This window comes from Chiloscyllium plagiosum, chromosome 6, assembly GCF_004010195.1.
Source record: "Chiloscyllium plagiosum isolate BGI_BamShark_2017 chromosome 6, ASM401019v2, whole genome shotgun sequence".
Taxonomy (NCBI): domain Eukaryota; kingdom Metazoa; phylum Chordata; class Chondrichthyes; order Orectolobiformes; family Hemiscylliidae; genus Chiloscyllium; species Chiloscyllium plagiosum.
In genome coordinates, this window is record NC_057715.1 from 16,487,891 (window position 1) to 16,507,028 (window position 19,138).

The 19,138-nt window shown below is 39.5% G+C and overlaps 1 protein-coding gene across 2 annotated transcripts in view; it reads right to left on the reverse strand.

Moving 5' to 3' along the window:
• The window catches only part of pcca (propionyl-CoA carboxylase subunit alpha), a 374,463-nt gene that overhangs the window by 262,275 nt on the left and 93,050 nt on the right, over window positions 1-19,138 (reverse strand). For both annotated transcript variants that reach the window (XM_043691289.1, XM_043691290.1), the window contains exons 5-6: window positions 11,655-11,768; window positions 11,081-11,134 (exon numbers count right to left, since the gene is read on the reverse strand). In XM_043691289.1, the coding sequence (XP_043547224.1) occupies window positions 11,081-11,134; window positions 11,655-11,768 (168 nt within the window). The remainder of the gene's footprint in view (window positions 1-11,080; window positions 11,135-11,654; window positions 11,769-19,138) is intronic.

A 19,138-nucleotide genomic window follows, 5' to 3' on the forward strand; every position in this document is an offset into this window, starting at 1 on the left:
TCCATATAGATCACATCTACTGCTCTGCTCTCATCAATCTTCTTTGTTACTTCTTCAAAAAACTCAATCAAGTTTGTGAGACATGATTTCCCACGCACAAAGCCATGTTGACTATCCCTAGTCAGTCCTTGCCTTTCCAAATACATGTTCATCCTGTCCCTCAGGATTCCCTCCAACAACTTGCCCACCACCGAGGTCAGGCTCACTGGTCTATAGTTCCCTGGCTTGTCTTTACCGCCCTTCTTAAACAGTGGCACCACGTTTGCCAACATCCAGTCTTCCAGCACCTCACCTGTGACTATTGATGATACAAATATCCTTGTAAATTTATTCTGAACCCTTTCAAGTTTCACAACATCTTTCCGATAGGAAGGAGACCAGAATTGCATGCAATATTCCAAAAGTGGCCTAACCAACATTCTGTACAGCCACACAATGACCTCCCAACTCCTGTACTCAATACTCTGACTAATAAAGGAAAGCATACCAACCGCTTTCTTCACTATCCTATCTACATGCGATTCTACTTTCAAGGTGCTATGAACCTGCACTCCAAGGTCTCTTTGATCAGCATCACTCCCTAGGACCTTAGCATTAAGTGTATAAGTCCTGCTAAGATATGCTTTTCCAAAATGCAGCACCGCATATTTATCTAAATTAAACTACATCTGCCACTCCTCAGGCCATTTGAACAAGATCCCATTGTACTCTGAGGTAACCTTCTTCACTATGCACTACACCGCCAATTTTGGTGTCATCTGCAACCTTACTAAGGCAGTTCTCACTCATTATTTAACTGAAAACAGCTAGATCTGCAAATGCCCTTTTCATTTTCATTGAATTTCAAAGAATCTCTACAGTGTGGAAACAGGCCATTTCCTTGTTGAAAGAAGACACTGAAAGGGCAAATCCTCAACCAGTAAATGAAAGACTGGGAATTGGGGTATTCACAATCTCTCATCATTAGCAAAGAATGGAAGAAAACTGAAAGAAAACAACTCATAAACGTCTGTGTTTGGGACTGGTGGCAGAGCTTTACCTCTTGATGCTTTCCCTTCCTACCCATAATACCTGTGCTTTGCCTTGTCTCTTTGTGTGCATTTAAGATTTGTTAAAAAAGGTAAAGTTTCAGTATAGAGTTAGAAGTTATAAGCATGTTTCTTGCTTACCATTGCTTAAAACCAGTTTAATTACAATAAGTAATTGTTTTCTTAGCAATGAAAATAACTGGCATACATTTTCTATTCAACTGAATTATGTAGTTCAATAAAATTGGGCAATCTGGTGGTTTAATCAAATTTATGATGATTCTGGGAACACTGGGCCTCAGTTCCAGTGTATGATTCCAGTGAATCTTGACTTAGTAAACAAATCAGATCCCAGGGTGAAACACAGCTTGACTCCTCGGATGCTGCCTGACCTGCTGTGCTTTTCCAGCACCACTCTGATCTAAACTCTGGTTTCCAACATCTGCAGTCCTCACTTTTGCCTGGACCATAAATCGTATTTTTGCAATTTGTTTGTCGTGGTGGTCACACTGTGGACGGAGCTGTCAATATTCTTACAACAAAATAATGTAAATTTATTTTGAAAACAAAATAAAAAGTTATGTTTTATAAGACAATAAGTTAACACATGATCATAAATAGCAAAAAGAAAGAATCAGTGCCTTTTCTCAACTATATATTTTACAGACTCTCAACCCCAGTATTCCTTACTCAACTAACTAGGTTATAAGTAGTATCCTTTTGGAAAATTTCTGTATATTCACCAGATGGGATATTTTTAATTCTGTCTCTTCTCCAAAGACTTTTCCTCGTTGTATTCCATAAAAACCTCAGGGCCATTCGCAATTACTTTAATTACTTTAAGACAGTTAAACAGCACATCCATTGGTAGGATCTTTGCTTCTGGATTGATCCTGCATCTGGCATCTGGTCTCTCTTTGTCTAGCTTGTAAAAACGCAACTTTATAAACAACTCAGCAATTATCACGTCAACTAGCTTGTTTAGTCATTTAGCTTTAATCACATGATTTGTCAGAAATGCCTGTTTTGACCCACTGTTAAAAAATAATTTCTGACCTTTAAAAAGTCACCTTCACAGAATGAAAAACCAAAAATCCATACATACCTCTACTTTAGAACACAAGTTTCCAAATAATAGCAGGAGAAAGTGAGGTCTGCAGATGCTGGAGATCAGAGCTGAAAATGTGTTGCTGGTAAAGCACAGCAGGTCAGGCAGCATCCAAGGAACAGGAGAATCGACGTTTCGGGCATGAGCCCTTCATCAGGAAATGCAGGGCTTATGAAGGGCTTATGCCCGAAACGTCGATTCTCCTGTTCCTTGGATGCTGCCTGACCTGCTGTGCTTTACCAGCAACACATTTTCAGCTCCAAATAATAGCAACATAATAGCATTGCCCAAAAGGATAGTACAACTAAGTTTAACAGAATTTCAAAAGAAAACAGAATAAATTGAGAAATAAAAAAAAAAGTTACAGGGCTATACAGAGGTTGAGACAAGTGTAACTTCTTTTAAAAATATAATTTATTCATTCATGGAATGCAGACCTTTCTGGCTAAGTCAGTTTTTGTTGTTCATCCTTAATTGTCCTTGGGATGGTGGTGGGGTTCTTGAAGTTCTGAAGTCTGCACTTTATGATTATAGAATCATACATATTTATATGATTGTGGAATAATACATACCTATAGTTACATTATTGTAAAAACATCAGGGATATTTGCAAAATGACAAAACATAAAACTATAAAATCCATGCAATAACCCATTTCTTAAACAGTATCCACACCTGATCCAAGTACTGACCAACCATACAGTGTCCCATGGCTCAGACACTGCCTTGCTCTCTAAATTTTATTCTCAATACTATCTGGCTTAAACCCTGAAGAAGGTGGAATTAATCAGGCAAAGGGGAAAGAAATGAATCTAAGAGCAAATATTCACAGGGATCCCAATAACAATAATCTGATCCTGTGGTGCTGTAAAACCCATAAAGTCTTTTGTTTCTTCGAAGACCCCATGCATCACAAAGAGACTTTGTTTAACAGTTGGAAGGGGCTAAACAATCTAGTATTGTCCATCTCCCTGTATTTAAAACATTGCATTTTTTCACATGAACAGGGAACCAATGGTAATCTTGGACAATGCCCAGGACAGGATTTTAAAAAGGTAGCAACAAAAAAGGAGGGAGTTAGTATGATAGCCTACCTGTGGTAACTTTTGTGTTCCTTAATTTTGCATTCCAAACTGTTCCACGCATTGCTAATCAGTGATCAACTGGGAACTACAGATCATTCTGAAAAGCTCGGCAGGGTATTTGCCTTTCAATTCTTCTACTCTGTTTATTCCCAATACAAGTATATTCATCAAGCTTAGAAACAACTCTTGAACAAAGAGAAGCCTTTTCACAATGAAATGTAAATCACAGACTTGTGCTTAAAACATAGACTTGTCATTGCTTAATGAGTGCACTGAGAGGAAAATACTGACTGGATGATTTAAGTGTTTCCATTTAATCCGACATGTTCTAATGTCTCCACATCCCGGCGATGGCTTCAACAATGCATTAATGAAAGTTGTGTTCTAACTGCAGTTCTGCATCATTCTGCATAGTCCCCAGTGTTAACATGTTATCGCTGTTGGAAAAAGATCACTAAATTGAACTAATTTACAAAGTATTTTAACAGCATTAGCTTTGTTACCATTAGTTTACTACAATGGCTCTTGTGTTCAATCAACAGTCTAAACTTGGTTTGATTTTCAACAGGTTAATAAGTTAGAAATCTTAAAAAATAGTAAATCTTTCATTACAAATTGCACTTTTCCAGTATTATCCATGATTTTTCTTACTTTAAAGAAACACATCTTCTGCATTTTTGAAGTGCATACTTAAATGTTATGTACAAATTTCAAATCAGTCAGAATTTCATTCAGCATATGATTGGTGGGAAGTTGGAAAATTCAGCTTCTCCTGGTTTGGGGGTCAAAACTGGCAACCAAACAAATTGCGGGGAATACATAGCATTGAGAAAAATAAACTTAAATTCTGAAGTGAGTTGTAAACTTTAAAGACACATGAAAGAAATGAATGAATCAGCACTAACAGGTATCTGGAATTTGAATTAGTAAACTGCATTGCTTTCTTTTTGGAAGCAGACTGAAAAAGAAATGATGCTTCTGAATGACAAAAGTTAGCAAAACTACAGAGTACTAATTCCAATCACTTACGGTTCCTGCTATGATTGTAGAGGTAGCTGGTGAGACCAATCTGCAGTACTGAATTCCAATCTCCTGGCATTGGAAACAGCTCAGAGAGAGTTTGCTAGGCTAATTCCTGTGATGAAAGGACTGTCTTATGGAGAAAAGATTAAACATGTTGGATTCATACTCATTGGGACTTAGAAGAATGAGATATGATTTTATTGAAATAATTCTGAGGGGACTTGACAGGATGGATGCTAAGAGGATGTTTCCTGTCAATGGGGAATCTAGAATCAGGGGACCCAATTTCAAAACAAAGGGTCACCAGTTCAGACGGATACGAGAAGAAATGGCATCTCCCAGAGGGTCATTAGTTTTTGGATTCTTTTCCCCAAAGACAGCAGCATAATCTGGGTCATGAAGAACACTCAAGACTAAGTTAGGCACAGATTTAGAGTCATAGAAATATACAGCACGGAAACAGACCCTCTGGTTCAACTTGTCCATGCTAACCAGATATCCTAAACTAATCTAATCCCATTTGCCAGCATTTGGCCTATATCCCTTCCTATTCATATACCCATCAAGATGCCTTTTAAATATTGTAATTGTACCAGTTACCATCACTTCCTCTGGCAGTTCATTCCAAATATACTACCGCCCTCTGCATGAAAATGTTGCCCCTTAGTTCCCTTTTAAATCCTCCCCCTCTCATCTTAAATCTGTGTCCTCTACTGTCAGACTCCCCTACTCACCTACCCCTACACCCCAATCATGTCCTTCATGATTTTATAAACATCTGTAAGGCCATCCCTCATACTCCGATGCTCCAAGGAAAATAGCCCCAGCCTATTCAGCTTCTCCCTATAGCTCAAAACCTCCAAGCCCGGCAACATGTTTGTAAATCTTCTGTGCACCCTTTCAAGTTTAACAAAATCCTTCCTACAGCTGGGAGACCAGAACTGAACATAGTATTCCAAAAGCGGCCTAAACAATGTCCTGTACAGCCGCAACATGACCTCCCAACGCCTGTACTCAATACTCTGATCAATAAAGCAAAGTATGACAAATGCTTGCGATTTCACCTTCAAGGGACTGATGAACAAGAGAGTAAAGAGTTATGAAGGGCTGTTCGGAAAATACAGTTAAGGCTAAATTCATATCAGCCATGATCTTACTAAATAGTGGAACAGACTCAGTGCTCTTATTTCTTATGGTCATTGTCAATCAAATTTTTTTCAAATATCCAACTTCTTGATTTGACTTGACAGATATTTTAATATTTTGTGAATAAATGCTATTTCCTTGATATTAGGCAAAACATCCACTGTGTTTTGGGAATGACAGGGAGCGTTCCCAAAACTTTCAGCTGCGATCACTGAGTAACACAGCAAACGAATGTCTGATGACTGATTCAGTCAACAATGTTGGCCCAGTGGAGGGTGGAGGGAATGGCTGAAGGAGGTAATACAAGCCTTACCAACTAAAATTGATGTAGAAACTGCTAATAGTGCACTGAATAATTTCAACACAGCAGAGATTGTTTTAGAATACATACTTTACTTCTATCTTACCTTCACAGCTGCATTATAGGTTTGAAACATACAATGGGTGTAAGAATTGACAGCACAGAAACAGATTCTGGATTAGTGGTGCTGGAAGAGCACAGCAGTTCAGACAGCATCCAGATTTCAGGATGCTGCCTGAACTGCTGTGCTCTTCCAGCACCACTAATCCAGAATTTGGTTTCCAGCATCTGCAGTCATTGTTTTTACCTCAGCACAGAAACAGGTCATTCGCAGAATGTATGCCAACATTTTGCTCCACGCAAGCCTCCCCCAGTCCTTTTTCTTCCAATCATTACCTACTTGTGTGTCTATCTCAGTTTCCTTATGACAATCCACGCTATTGTTCTTTGTGATAGTAGACTCCACAATGAAAAAAAGATTTTCTTGGATTTATTGGTGACTATCTTATGGCTTATGCCCCTAGTTTTGGTCTCACCCAAAGTGGAAACAACTTCTCTACGTCTACTATATCAGTGCACTTCATAATTTTAATGTTGTCTGTTAGGTCAACCCTCAACCTTTGATTTTCCACAGAGAAGAGCCACTGTTCTCTCCCCTTTAAATAAACTTTCTGCTTTTCTTGGCTTCCTATCAAAGTGACTAACTTCACATTTGTCTACATTATATTTCTGCATAATCATGAAATTTGTCCAACACTTTCTGCAGTCTCTTTCCATTAATCTCTCAGTATATGTCCCCACTGAAATTGGAGAGGACAGACTGTAACATTACATGTATCAACAATATAGACTGCATAAAGCTGAGGTCCAAAGGTCCAAACACTGATCTTCCTGGTAGTCCACTAATTACGGTATGTTAACTCTACAATTATCCATTATCCCTACTTTGTTTTCTGTTCATTAGCCAAGCTCAATGCAAATTAATATATTGCCAACTCCATGATCACTAACTTTGTGAAACAAACTTGTGACATCCTATTGAATTTTTTTTTGACATTCAATTACACTACATTCACTGGTTCCCCTTTATCTAACCTACTAGTTGCAGCCACAAAAAGCACAAACAGACTTGTCAAATATAATTCCCCTTTCATAATATGTTTGGGCAGAGCTAACATGGATTTACAAATTTCTAAGTGCCCTGTGGTTACATTCCTCATTACAGGTTTCAGAACTATCCCCATGACTGATGCCAGGATAACCAGTCGATAAGTTTCTAGTTTTTCTCTCCTTTCTCAAGACAACTTATAATATTTGCCAACTTCAAATCAAGAGCAACCGTTCTTGGATCTGGGGAATCCTGAAAGATCAAAACCAAGGTACCCACTACCTCAGAAGCCACAATTTTGAAAACACTAGAAGATGACCATTAGTTCCAAAGAATTGTCAGTTTTTTAGTTTCATGCATTTCTACCACACTTTTTTTAAAAAATGATGACTAACTCTTTACATTGCTCATTCTGACTGGACACTTGATTGGTTGTTATTTCCAGAATATTTTCTGTTTCTTCTTTTGTGATGTAAGATACAATGTATTTGTTTACTGTCCCTGCCATTTCCTTACTTCCCATTATAATTTCTCCTGTTCTGGTCTCCAAGAGAATCATGTTTACTTTAACTATTCTCTCTCCTTTTATATACATATAGTAGCTTTTACAATCTGTTTTTGTGACTTTTGTTTATTTACTCTCTTTTTTTTCTCTTTATCAACATATTTGTTCTCTCTTGTTCAACCCTAAATACTTCCAAACTTCAGGCTAATTTTTAGTAACTTAAAAAATGTGTTTCTTTAGTATTAACTTTAACTTCTCTAATCCTCTCCGTGGCATGACTATTAATTTGTGTTTGCATGTCACAGAGTCATAAAGTCATAGAGATGTACAGCATGGAAACAGACCCTTCGGTCCAACCCGTCCATGCCGACCAGATATCCCAACCCAATCTAGTCCCACCTGCCTGCACCCAGCCCATATTCCTCCAAACCCTTCCTATTCATATACCCATCCAAATGTCCTTAAAGTATCCATATCCTTTTGCTAAATTACAACAGGATCTACACTTCAAAAGTGCTTCATTGACCACAAAGCTCTTTTCCAAAGGTTGTGAAAGGTGCCATATAAATGCAAATCCTTTCTTCACTTCTTTTTTATTATAATCATTGGTTCATGAGTTGCATACACGTGTAAGCACAGGAAGCGGACATAAAATACAGGTTTCTAAGAACAGTTGCTGTGGTCAATATCCTTTATTTTATCATCCTAAAACTTGTACTTCAGCATCTCTGAAGTGTAATCAGGAGTTAGAAGTTGCAAACTTTTAAGATATCTGCATTCCGCCAATTCCTGCACCTTAATTTCCATTTTAGACACCATTGGCAGTTTAGCCTTCAGGTGCCTGGGCCCTAAACTCTGACATTCCATCCTCAAGCCTTTCTGACACTCCTTTCTCTTTTAAGACTCTTGGGTAATATCTGCCTTAATACATTTTTCTATGGCTCATTGACAAATTGTGTTTGACAACCCTTCCATGAAGCACCTTGACACATTTCACTGTGTTAAAATGCAAAATAGATGCAAGTGACTGTAGTTATCCCCATCTAAATATAGCTTTCATATGATACCTATTCATAAAGATACAATGAATGTCACCCTCTGAACATCTTTTTAAAGGTGAAAGGAGAAAGACTAAAAAAACACGAGGGGCAATTTTTTTACATAGTGGTTTGGGTGGAATGCACCAGAGGAAGTAATCGATACAGGTACAATGTTTTAAAAACATTTAGGTAAGTACATGAATAAGAACTATTTGGTGGGAAATGGGCCAAGTGCAGGCAGATGGGACTAGTTTAGTTTGGGATTATGGTTGGCGTGGACTGGCTGGACCGAAGGGTCTGTTCCTGTGCTGCAGGACTATGACTCGATATTCAACAGATGTAGAGTTGTGCAGATCAAGTGTACAGAAGCGTTTACTAATGTGAATACTACAAAGGGTTATGAATTTTTGGAATTCTCTTTCCTAGAATGTTATTGATGCTCCACCATTATTTAAGACTGAGATTAACAGAATTGTGATGTCTCAGGGAATCAAGAGATAAGAGGATCAGGTAGGAAAATAGAACTGATGCCCAAATCAGCCATAAATAAACTAAATGGTGGAGCAGATCTAACAGACCATATGGTCAACCTTGTTCTCATTTTTTTTATTTCTATATTCGAATCCAACCTGTTCAGAGATGTTATTACACATATCTCACAGATGGGATTCAAGCCCAGGTTGCCTGGCCCAGAGGTAGGGACACGACCACTGTGCTACAAGAAGCCTCTGTTCTCACTTCTTCTGTCCATCATTAAGTTAACAATGTGTCTCTTTTTGTTTGCAAGAACCTCCGCATGAAATGACTTCAAGTTGACGAGCAGAAAAAAAGTCACCTAAATGGAAGTTCATTTTTGTTGATTCCAAACTCTTGGGCCTGAGCAATGGAAAGTACAGCCACCAATGGTGGAGCAACAGAAGATTGTAGAAATTTCAGAGGATTGTAGGACAAGAAGCTGCTTCAAAGACAGGGAAAGAGAGATGAGAGAATGGAGGGACTTGAAAAATGCTGAAAAGTATGAAGCATTTAGGTAAATAAGGAAAAAAAATGCTGAAGTGGTCATAACCAGAGAGAATACAGATTCTAGGTGGCAGGTTAAAAAAAACTAAGGTAATATAAGGTAAAGCATTTTTATACTATGCACGATTAGGATTTTGAATGTGCTGCCCAGTAGTGTGGTGGGCGGCACGGTGGCACAGTGGTTAGCACTGCTGCCTCACAGCGCCAGAGACCCGGGTTCAATTCCCGCCTCAGGCGACTGACTGTGTGGAGTTTGCACGTTCTCCCCATGTCTGCGTGGGTTTCCTCCGGGTGCTCCGGTTTCCTCCCACAGTCCAAAGATGTGCAGGTCAGGTGAATTGGCCATGCTAAATTGCCCGTAGTGTTAGGTAAGGGGTATGGGTGGGTTGCGCTTCGCCGGGGCGTTGTGGACTTGATGGGCCGAAGGGCCTTTTTCCACACTGTATGTAATCTAATCTAATCTAATCTAATTAACTGGATTAAGCTTTGAAAGAGGTGGTGTAGTTGCTGTGGGCCAAATGGCCTCCATCACTACTGTACTAACCTATGATCCTATGAATGCAGAACCTATGTACCAGGCATCATATAAAGTGAAAATAACATCATATTCAGGCCATTTTCTCAATGAAGCCACAGCCATGATGGATTAGTACCGCAACTACAATGAATCTCAGTTAGCATCACTTCCTGCGTATTGTCACATTCTAGGCTGGCAAATTGAAAGCGACAACAACAAGGTTCCACTGCATTAATTAGTGACTGAGTGCCTCTGCCTGTTCGTCAGTGGAAGTGCTGTAATGACACCTCCTGACCTAGAGGGTCACTATCTGCCAGTGTGGCATATCCATATTATGATAGAAGAACAGCTGTGCTCTTTATCATAAATATATATCATTTATTTTTTAAAATTCTTCATCAACTTGTGCTTTCAAGACATAAACTGAGTAAGATGCCATTAATGTCGCTGGGTATGATCAGAAAATTTGGAAAATTGTAACCTTCTGACATGTTATTGCATTATAAATATTTTTTTTCTAAAGCTGCATATAAGCTGCTAAAGCAGTTTATTTCTTTACAACTGAACTAAATCTTAAGCTAAGCAAAGTTTAATTCCTGGTTAAAATATACTTTAACCTACATCTTAAATATTCAATGGCTCAAACAGATTTTTAAAAATTTAATTCAGTCATAAACTGTACAGTTCCCATAATTTCCTGTGATAACTGAAAGGCAAATGGGTAATGAAAAAGGATTTTAAATATTCTGTCATTCTGGGATTTTATACATGCATTATAGAGCACTGAATGTTAAAGTCATGATGCACGAACTTTTAACAAAGCTGAAGAGTTAATTTTACAGAATCAGATTGCAGTGCAATTTCAGAAATGGCCTCTATTCTTTTGAATTGCTGATTTTGAGAATCATTGTGCCACTTAAACATTTTTCAGGGCTGCTTGAGTCAGCGAGGCTCGTGTAATTTCTCCCCCATGCTTTCGGTTGAATCTCATCAAGCCAGAATTCTCAAGTTATCATAATACACACTGATGAGGCCAGCTGAGTCATCAACAGCACGACTGTGAAGGTTTCAGCCTTGCTTTAAATCAGGCCCCTCTCTCTCAACTCACATGTTCGTTACTCACAGGCGAACTGCCATGTCTATCCTTTCCGCAAGATTAATCAACAGCAAGGGGGGGGTACACCAACAACAAAACTTACCAGACGTCTGGCAAATTCTTTGTTTTCTGAAAGAAACCCATATCCTGGGTGGACCTATGACAGAAAAAGCAGAAGGCATATATAATATAATCTTTTAAGCTCCTAATTAATCTTAAGTCTATCACCATTTATCTTATTCAGTGCTTGAAACAAGGAAAGAAAATTTGAACACATTGTTTGCCTGACTATGTGTATTGGCTATGTGAACATTCATTGATTTCCCACAGAGTGAATCGCTTTAGGAAGAATTACTACGACAAATATTAAGAGGGAAATGCTAATTCAATGTTCAAGATTAATTAGAATTTTTAATAATAATAAATAAAAGTAAATTATGAAATGAACTCAAGTTACTCCCTGGTGTGAAAAGCTGAATTCTGCAGCCACCTGCAGGATCACTAACAGGCACTGCCAGATGCTACAGAGCCTTTGATTTCCAGTACCAATCAAGCTTCAATTTAACTCACGTCACATGGACTAAACAGGAAGAGGATAGTCAATCTTTTACAAGTTCTGCCATTTCCCGAGGAATATACAAGCATCAGCAATGGGCTTTAAGCACATTCAGACTCACAGCTTGGGCACCGGTCTTTTGAATGGTTTCCATGATGGCATCCAGGTTGAGGTAGCTTTTGTTGGTGGGGGCTGGTCCAACACAGGAAGCCTCATCTGCCATTTTAACATGAACCTGCAGGGACAAAGAGACAATTTTGCTAACAGGATATTTTCAAGTGAACATAATTAACTTACATTTTATATTCACATGCAGCTTTGGAAGAGGTGACTGCCACAAGGTTTGAAGCTTATTCTTTATCCACATTGTGGTTTGGTTTGTTTAACAATGAATACACTGCAAAACCAATAACATGATTTCAAAAAACAGCAAGTGACTTTTTAAAATGTACTGTTACACAAGAGACTGATTCTGGGCGATCAGTGCATCAATTGTTAAAATTAATTGCAATTAAATATGAATGAATGAGAGTGGGCATTTAATGCATCTGTAGCCATGAATGTTTGGAAATACTAATGACGATTATATGCAGCCCAGGCAGTTAATAAAATTGTACTGAATAACAAACACTCATGGCCATTTCTAAGCAGGCTCCCCAGGATGTTAGAGATAATTAGCGTGAATTCAATGCAGGGATGCTCCAAATGTCCCTGCACAGCATCAGGTCAGCAACATGCACAAATTAAGGCCAATGTCTAAAGAGTTCAATATCGCTGCACATGAACCGGAAAATCTAGGGAATTATTTATCCAGGCAGACGCTGACTCAAAAGTTTTACCCACATCCATATTCTATTTATAAGATTAAAAGAACAGGGAACTATCTGATGTTTAAAATTCAAATAAAGTTTAGAACATTATTGAATATAATAGTTAGTCCATTGCATTCTAGTGCTCTGAGTCAGAATCATTGCTGCATGTACAATTTGGCTATACTCAAATGAGTGGCATAATTAATTTTAGAAGCAATATTCTGAAACAATTTTAAATGGTGACAAATGTAGTGCAATGTTTCTTGCAGTAGTTTTGGACAATCATTCTATAGATGGTGAGGAAGAAGTCCCAGATTTTTGCTGTTTGCTATTCTAAGCATATCAAAAATAATGATTATTTTACTATATATTTTTGATAACTTCCTTGATTTGCTAGTACTGTCCTTCAAAATTGTCTCAACTGAAAATGTTTAGCATCAAGGCTTAAGCACGTGGCACAGTGGTAGTGTCCCTATCCCTGGACACGGAGGCCCAGATTTAAGTTCCACCCACTTCAGAAGTGTGCAATAAAAGGCTGATTAAAAGAATAGATTAATTTTTTTTTAAAGCAGTGATTTGTGGCCTAGCCAGACTGGTTATAAACAGGTCCAGACAGCAAACTGTGGAGCAGATCATCTCCATCAACTGCCTGTTCCTCGTCCGCGGTTACTTTTGAGCCCAGGTGTCTTTGGAGGTGTAACGGTGTCTATCAATACTCTTGATGCCTTTAGACAGAGGTGGGCACCGCTGGGGATAGAGTGCCATATCTCCCCCACCAACTCCATTTTTATTTTGTCACCCCACTCTACCCCCCAGCAGCACCTCCTCACACACACATTCCTCTAAATCCTTCTTATTCATGTATTCATCCAGATGCCTTTTAAATGGGGTATTATTTGTTTTAGATCAGCTCCTAAAAGAAAAAGGGTGCCACAAGTGGACCCTTCCCATAGCATAAACATCTTTCACATTGACTAGAAACAAACATTCACAAAAGTAACAGCTAGGTCATATTTTAAATAGATAAAACTTGCATTTCTATAATGCCTTTCACAGTCTCAGGACAATCCAAGTGCTTCTTAAAACAGTTTTGAAATATAGTCACTGCTGAAAAGTCAAAAGAAACATAGTAGCTATTCTGTGCATTGCATGGTTCCCCAACAAGGTGATGGCCACATGATATTTTCTTCTGAATGATAAAGAAGTGAAAAGTGTGCACAGTTCAATATCCAGTCTTGACTTATTATGAAATGTGGAGTTAGCTACAATCAGAGGAGGGAAATGGCATTTAGGAATGGGAGCTATTCCAATTGGGAGGCGATTTCGGAACAGTTTCATTGCGTGATGAGTTACACATAGCACACTGGCAATTTCCTGGTATTATTTCACTGGCCTGCTGCATCTATTAGACAGGTCTCATTTGGGAATTCTGAAAAACATCATTTAGATTCTTAAGCTCAGTTAAATGTGAGAGATAAATGGGGAATGCTCATGTGAGAAACCTAATGTGAAAAGCTCCCTCTCAAGAAAATAAATATCATAGAAAAGGATTCTGGCAAATCTGATTTAAGATCATGCTGTGGTTCTCTTGCACTCACCAAGCAGTGAGGTATTGATTCTACTGGATTTTTTAAACCATTGCTCCTAGACCAACAAAACTTAATTTTAAATCCCCAACCTTGTGTTTACATTCCCCCTTAATTACCTCTTTCTATCTTGTTAACATCCTCTGGCCGTACAAACATCCAAAAATCCTGCATTCTTTCAATTTTAACTTCTTGATATCCATCAGTCGCTTTAATCACTAAACTATTCGTGCCCATGCCTTCAGCCACCCAGGCCCAAGTTCTGAAATTCCCTTTGTAAACCTCCCTGCTTCTCCATTTCACTTCCCTCCTTTAAGACACTCCTTAAAACCCACCTTATTGATCAAGTTTGGGCTATATGCCTGATCATCTCTTTCAGCAGCTCAATGACAAATATTTCTTTATAATGTTTCTGTAAAATATCTCAGGAACTTTTATCACATTAAAACTGCTGTCAGAGATGTAGGTTGCTGTTACAGAAGAGAATTCCTAACAAAGTTAGGTGCAGTTTACTTCATTTTCTAGTGAGGGTAAAAAGCATTCCCTGGGGGTTTGCCAACTCGAAGTGAAGGTATCCCTGCAGGTTTCATCACATGACATTTTGCCTCCAACTGCCCATTCCCACCATGGATCACCCAAGTTCTGCCTTCCCAAAACCAATCCTCATCTCAATAAATGGTTCTTTACTGTCATTGAAACATCTTTTCACATGTCCATCTCCAAACTTCTAATAGTGACAAAGAAAAATGTACTGTTTTTTTCACACACATAAATGGATCTCAGTTTAGAACACTGGCTTGGATCTTACTGTTAGCACTGAGCAAAGGAATCCACTGTTGACTGCATGCAAAAGAGGTCCTGGGCAGCAGCACATGTCCAAGGGTGAAGCCAGTGGTTGGTTGGCACAGCATATTGCGAGCAAAGCCTTGTTCCCTTTACTTGTGCTCCTTGACATCTGTGTTCAGCTCAATGACAGCTTGGTGCTTCTTGATTATTTGCAGTTACTTTAATTGCTGGCAGCAATATAACCACATTCAGTTTTCATTGCAATTACTCCACCAACCACCATCATAACCAATAATCCCTTCTCCTCCCATAAAGTACTATATCCAGTATGAGTGGGACTAGGAGCTGGGGTAAGAACAAAGCCCTGGATGTAGGGTAAGGAAAGGACTACAGTGAGGGAGTGGAACTGTGGATGTAGTAGTGTTAGTGCAAAGAAAGTGAAGCCAGAGCAGCAGGAGTGTTTTCACTCTATTGTTGGTTTCAATGAGCGCACTCAGAAAAGATTCTGCAGCTGCCAGGAACCGCTCCAAAAAAACAGTAATGAGGTCATGTGCCTGCCAGACAGTGAGCCCAGGTTCCCTAATGACAGGTCTCAGAGCAAACTTTAGCGTGGGCCATTCCTCCACAACCCATTTCATCATGAAGGATATTGCTGAAAAATGCAATGCAGTTGCAGCCACCAAAAGCAGTGAATATGGGACTGTAAGTTCTGGGCCATAACATAGTGGTCACCTCTGCTGCCGCTGCCACCGCCAACCGCCAACCCCCCCCCCACCCCTTCCCAATCTGGCATACATGGGCAATTGCTGAGACAAGGACCAGAGTTGGCCACTGTACAGACCAGGCCTTTTTATGCTTCTGTATTTTTGATTGTGGGCTGAAATTGGGGAGAGTGTGCTTTTAAAGGTATGGACCTTCAAAGAGATGACTGCATTTTTTTAAAGCATGTTAGCTCACGCTACTTGTAATGCTGTTTATAAAGTTGCTTGGCTAAGCATTGGTGATAAAATTTCAGGAGAAAGTGAGGTCTGCAGATGCTGGAGATCAGAGCTGGAAATGTATTGCTGGAAAAGCGCAGCAGGTCAGGCAGCATCCAGGGAACAGGAGAATCGACGTTTCGGGCATAAGCCCTTCTTCAGGAAGGGATAAAATTGCAGACAGGCTTGAGTCAAGGGGTGTGTACAAAGGAAGATACAGCTGGCAACAGGTAACTGACTGATCTGTGGAATGGTGACCACCTGTAAATGGCGAAAGCCTTCTGCCAGCCAACAGCCATGTGATCAGCTCCCATGCTGCTGTAAGCAGGGGTTTTTAATCAATAAGTCAGAGACTTTATCAGTTGTGAATAAGTTGCTCTGAAAGCCTTCTGCAAGTAAGTCAATGTACCTGACAAGCAGCAAAGCTTGACAAGCAATAAGGATCATCTCAACAAACCCTGTGGACTGGGATCATTGAACTGTTTTCCCAGTTTTCACTCCACCGGTAACACTCATTCTCCTTTTGTTTCTGTGTTTGTCAGCAAGCATGTGTAAAGGGGGAGTTTGTAAGTAGGTTAGAGTTTTAACTAATAGAGTTAAACTAGTTGACGGTTCATCATTGTTTACCTATAACCAGAAGCTATTAGAGTCATAGAGATGTACAGCATGGAAACAGACCCTTCCATACACGTACTACCCTCTGTATGAAAAAGTTGCCCCTTAGGTCTCTTTTATATCTTTCCCCTCTCACCCTAAACCTATGCCCTCTAGTTCTGGACTCCCCATCCTGGGGAAAAGACTTTGTCTATTTAACCTATCCATGCCCCTCATGATTTTATAAACCTCTATAAGGTCACCCCTCAACCTCTAACCCTCCAGGGAAAACAGCCCCAACCTATTCAACCTCTCCCTAAAGCTCAAATCCTCCAACCCTGGCAACATCCTTGTAAATCCTTTCTGAACTCTTTCAAGTTTCACAACATCTTTCCAAGAGGAAGCAGACCATAAATGCACACAATATTCCAACAGTGGCCTAACCAATGTCCTGTAGAGCCGCAATATGACCTCCCAACTCCTGTACTTAATACTCTGACCAATAATGGAAAGCATACCAAATACCTTCTTCACTATCCTATCTACCTGTGACTCTACTTCCAAGGAGCTATGAACCTACACTCAAAGGTCTCTTTGTTCAGTAACACTCCCTAGGACCTTACCATTAAGCGTATAAGCCCTGCTAAGATTTGCTTTCCCAAAATGCAGCATTTCACATTTATCTAAATTAAACTCCATCTGCCACTTCTCAGTCCATTGGCCCATTTGATCAAGATCCCATTGTAATCTGAGGTAACCCTCTTCGCTGTCCACTACACCACCAATTTTGGCGTGATCTGCAAACTTACTAACTATACGTCTTATGCTCACATCCAAATAATTTAAATAAATTATGAAAAGTTGTGGACGCAGGACCAATTCTTGTACAAATAATAATTCTTTTTAAATACAAAATTTTGTCTATACTTTCTGTCAACCTTTAAATTTTTTGATGAATCTGAGAATAGCTGAGCTCTATTTTCAGCAGGCTACTCTAGTCTCACAGAACACCACTGAAGTTCTATTACCCTGCTGAAACTTTCCACCAAGTCTCAAACAGTGTCATGGGCTTCAGAAAGAAAGATGTAGTGGAGCATGGTATAATTACAACATTTGAAAGGCATCTGGATGGGTATGTGAAAAGGAAGGTTTTCGACGGACATGGGACAAATGCCAGCAAATGAGACTAGATGAATTTAGGATAGCTGGACAGCATGAACAAGTTGGACTGAAGCATCTGTTTCCATGCTATACATCTCTACAGCACCTTTCAAAACCTCAAGCAGTCCAAAGGTGAATCAAATCTCATGAAGTACATCAAAGCATAGCTAAAATTTAGAGTACGGAAATACCAATTTAGATTAGATTCCCTACCGTGTGGAAACAACAAGTCCACACCGACCCTCCAAAGGGTAACCCACCCAGACCAATCTCCCTCGGACTAATGCACCTAACACTATGGACAATTTAGCATGGCCAATTCATCTGACCTACACATCTCTGGATTGTGGGAGGAAACCGGAGCACCCAGAGGAAACCCACGCAGATACGGGGAGAATGTTTAAACTCCACACAAACAGTCACCCAAGGCTGGAATCGAACCTGGGACCCTGGAGCTGTGAGGCAGAAGTGCTAACCCCTAAAATTTACCTATAGCAACATCAGCAGCCAGGTAATCTGTGTTAGTGATGTCCATTGAACGATAAGTTCTGAGCCACTAGTCATATCAGAGAACACCTCTGTTCTTCTTCAAATAGTATAATGAATCTACTAAATCCACCCGAGACAGCAGACTCGGCCTCAAGTAAAGTCTCATTCAAACACTCCCTCAGCCGAAAGGTTGTGCTCAAATCTCCATGTGCGAGCCTTGAACATGCAATCTTCCAACACAGAGGTTGGAATGCTACCCATAGAACCACAGCTGATACCAAAATCGTGAAGTGAAAACCACATAATTATGTAACTTCAAATTACTCTCAATTCAATTTGGCACTAACTTTGAGCAACAACAAAAAATTAGTTAGCAGCTAAGCCACGTGGAGTCAGCATGGTGGAGCAGCACACTGATAGTATCAAGGTGTAACGAAACAGCAGTGGGAGACTGAACCTCTCACCATGGTACTGGATTCCCAGTACTGGATGCATTGAAGTGAAAAAGCCTCAAGCAAAGGTCAGACTGAAATTAATTAACAACTACACCCACCCTGCTTCTGTGTATTCCTAGTAACCAGCTAGGAGATGAAGGTCTGGAAGCAGATCACCCACAGGACAAAAACTTTTAATCACAAGCAAAAGTATTTCTAGGTTGCGTCACTCAGGAATCCTGGAAAAAAGATTTGCATTTATATAGTGCTGTTCACAATCTCAGGACTTTTAAACTTATATACATAAAACAGGCCTTTCACATCTGCCTACTATGTGGAACCATCTGACTGTGATAGTTTCCAGTTCAGTTTGGATTCTGCTCAAGTTAGCTTTTGTTTTTTTCTTATTGCCATTTGTGAGATCCTGCTGTGTGCAAATTGGCAGTCACATTTCCAATATTACAAATGTAGCTACACTTCAGAAACACGACATTGGCTGTAATGAAATGAAATGTAACAATTCAAAATACAGACTCCAAGCAACATGTGCTCCACCCTTCATTCTAATTTGGCATAACTCAATAAAGTGCTCAGTACAGTAAACACTTTATGAATTTGCAATGGGGCACACAGACAGAATGCCAACTGCTTCAGCAATATTTCTGATAAACTCTTTATTGCAAAGAATTTATTTTTGCCTCGCTTCTTTTAAAAAAATTAAGTTGCATATGGGTCATGTGAGATCTTCATTGTTGAAATGGCGATT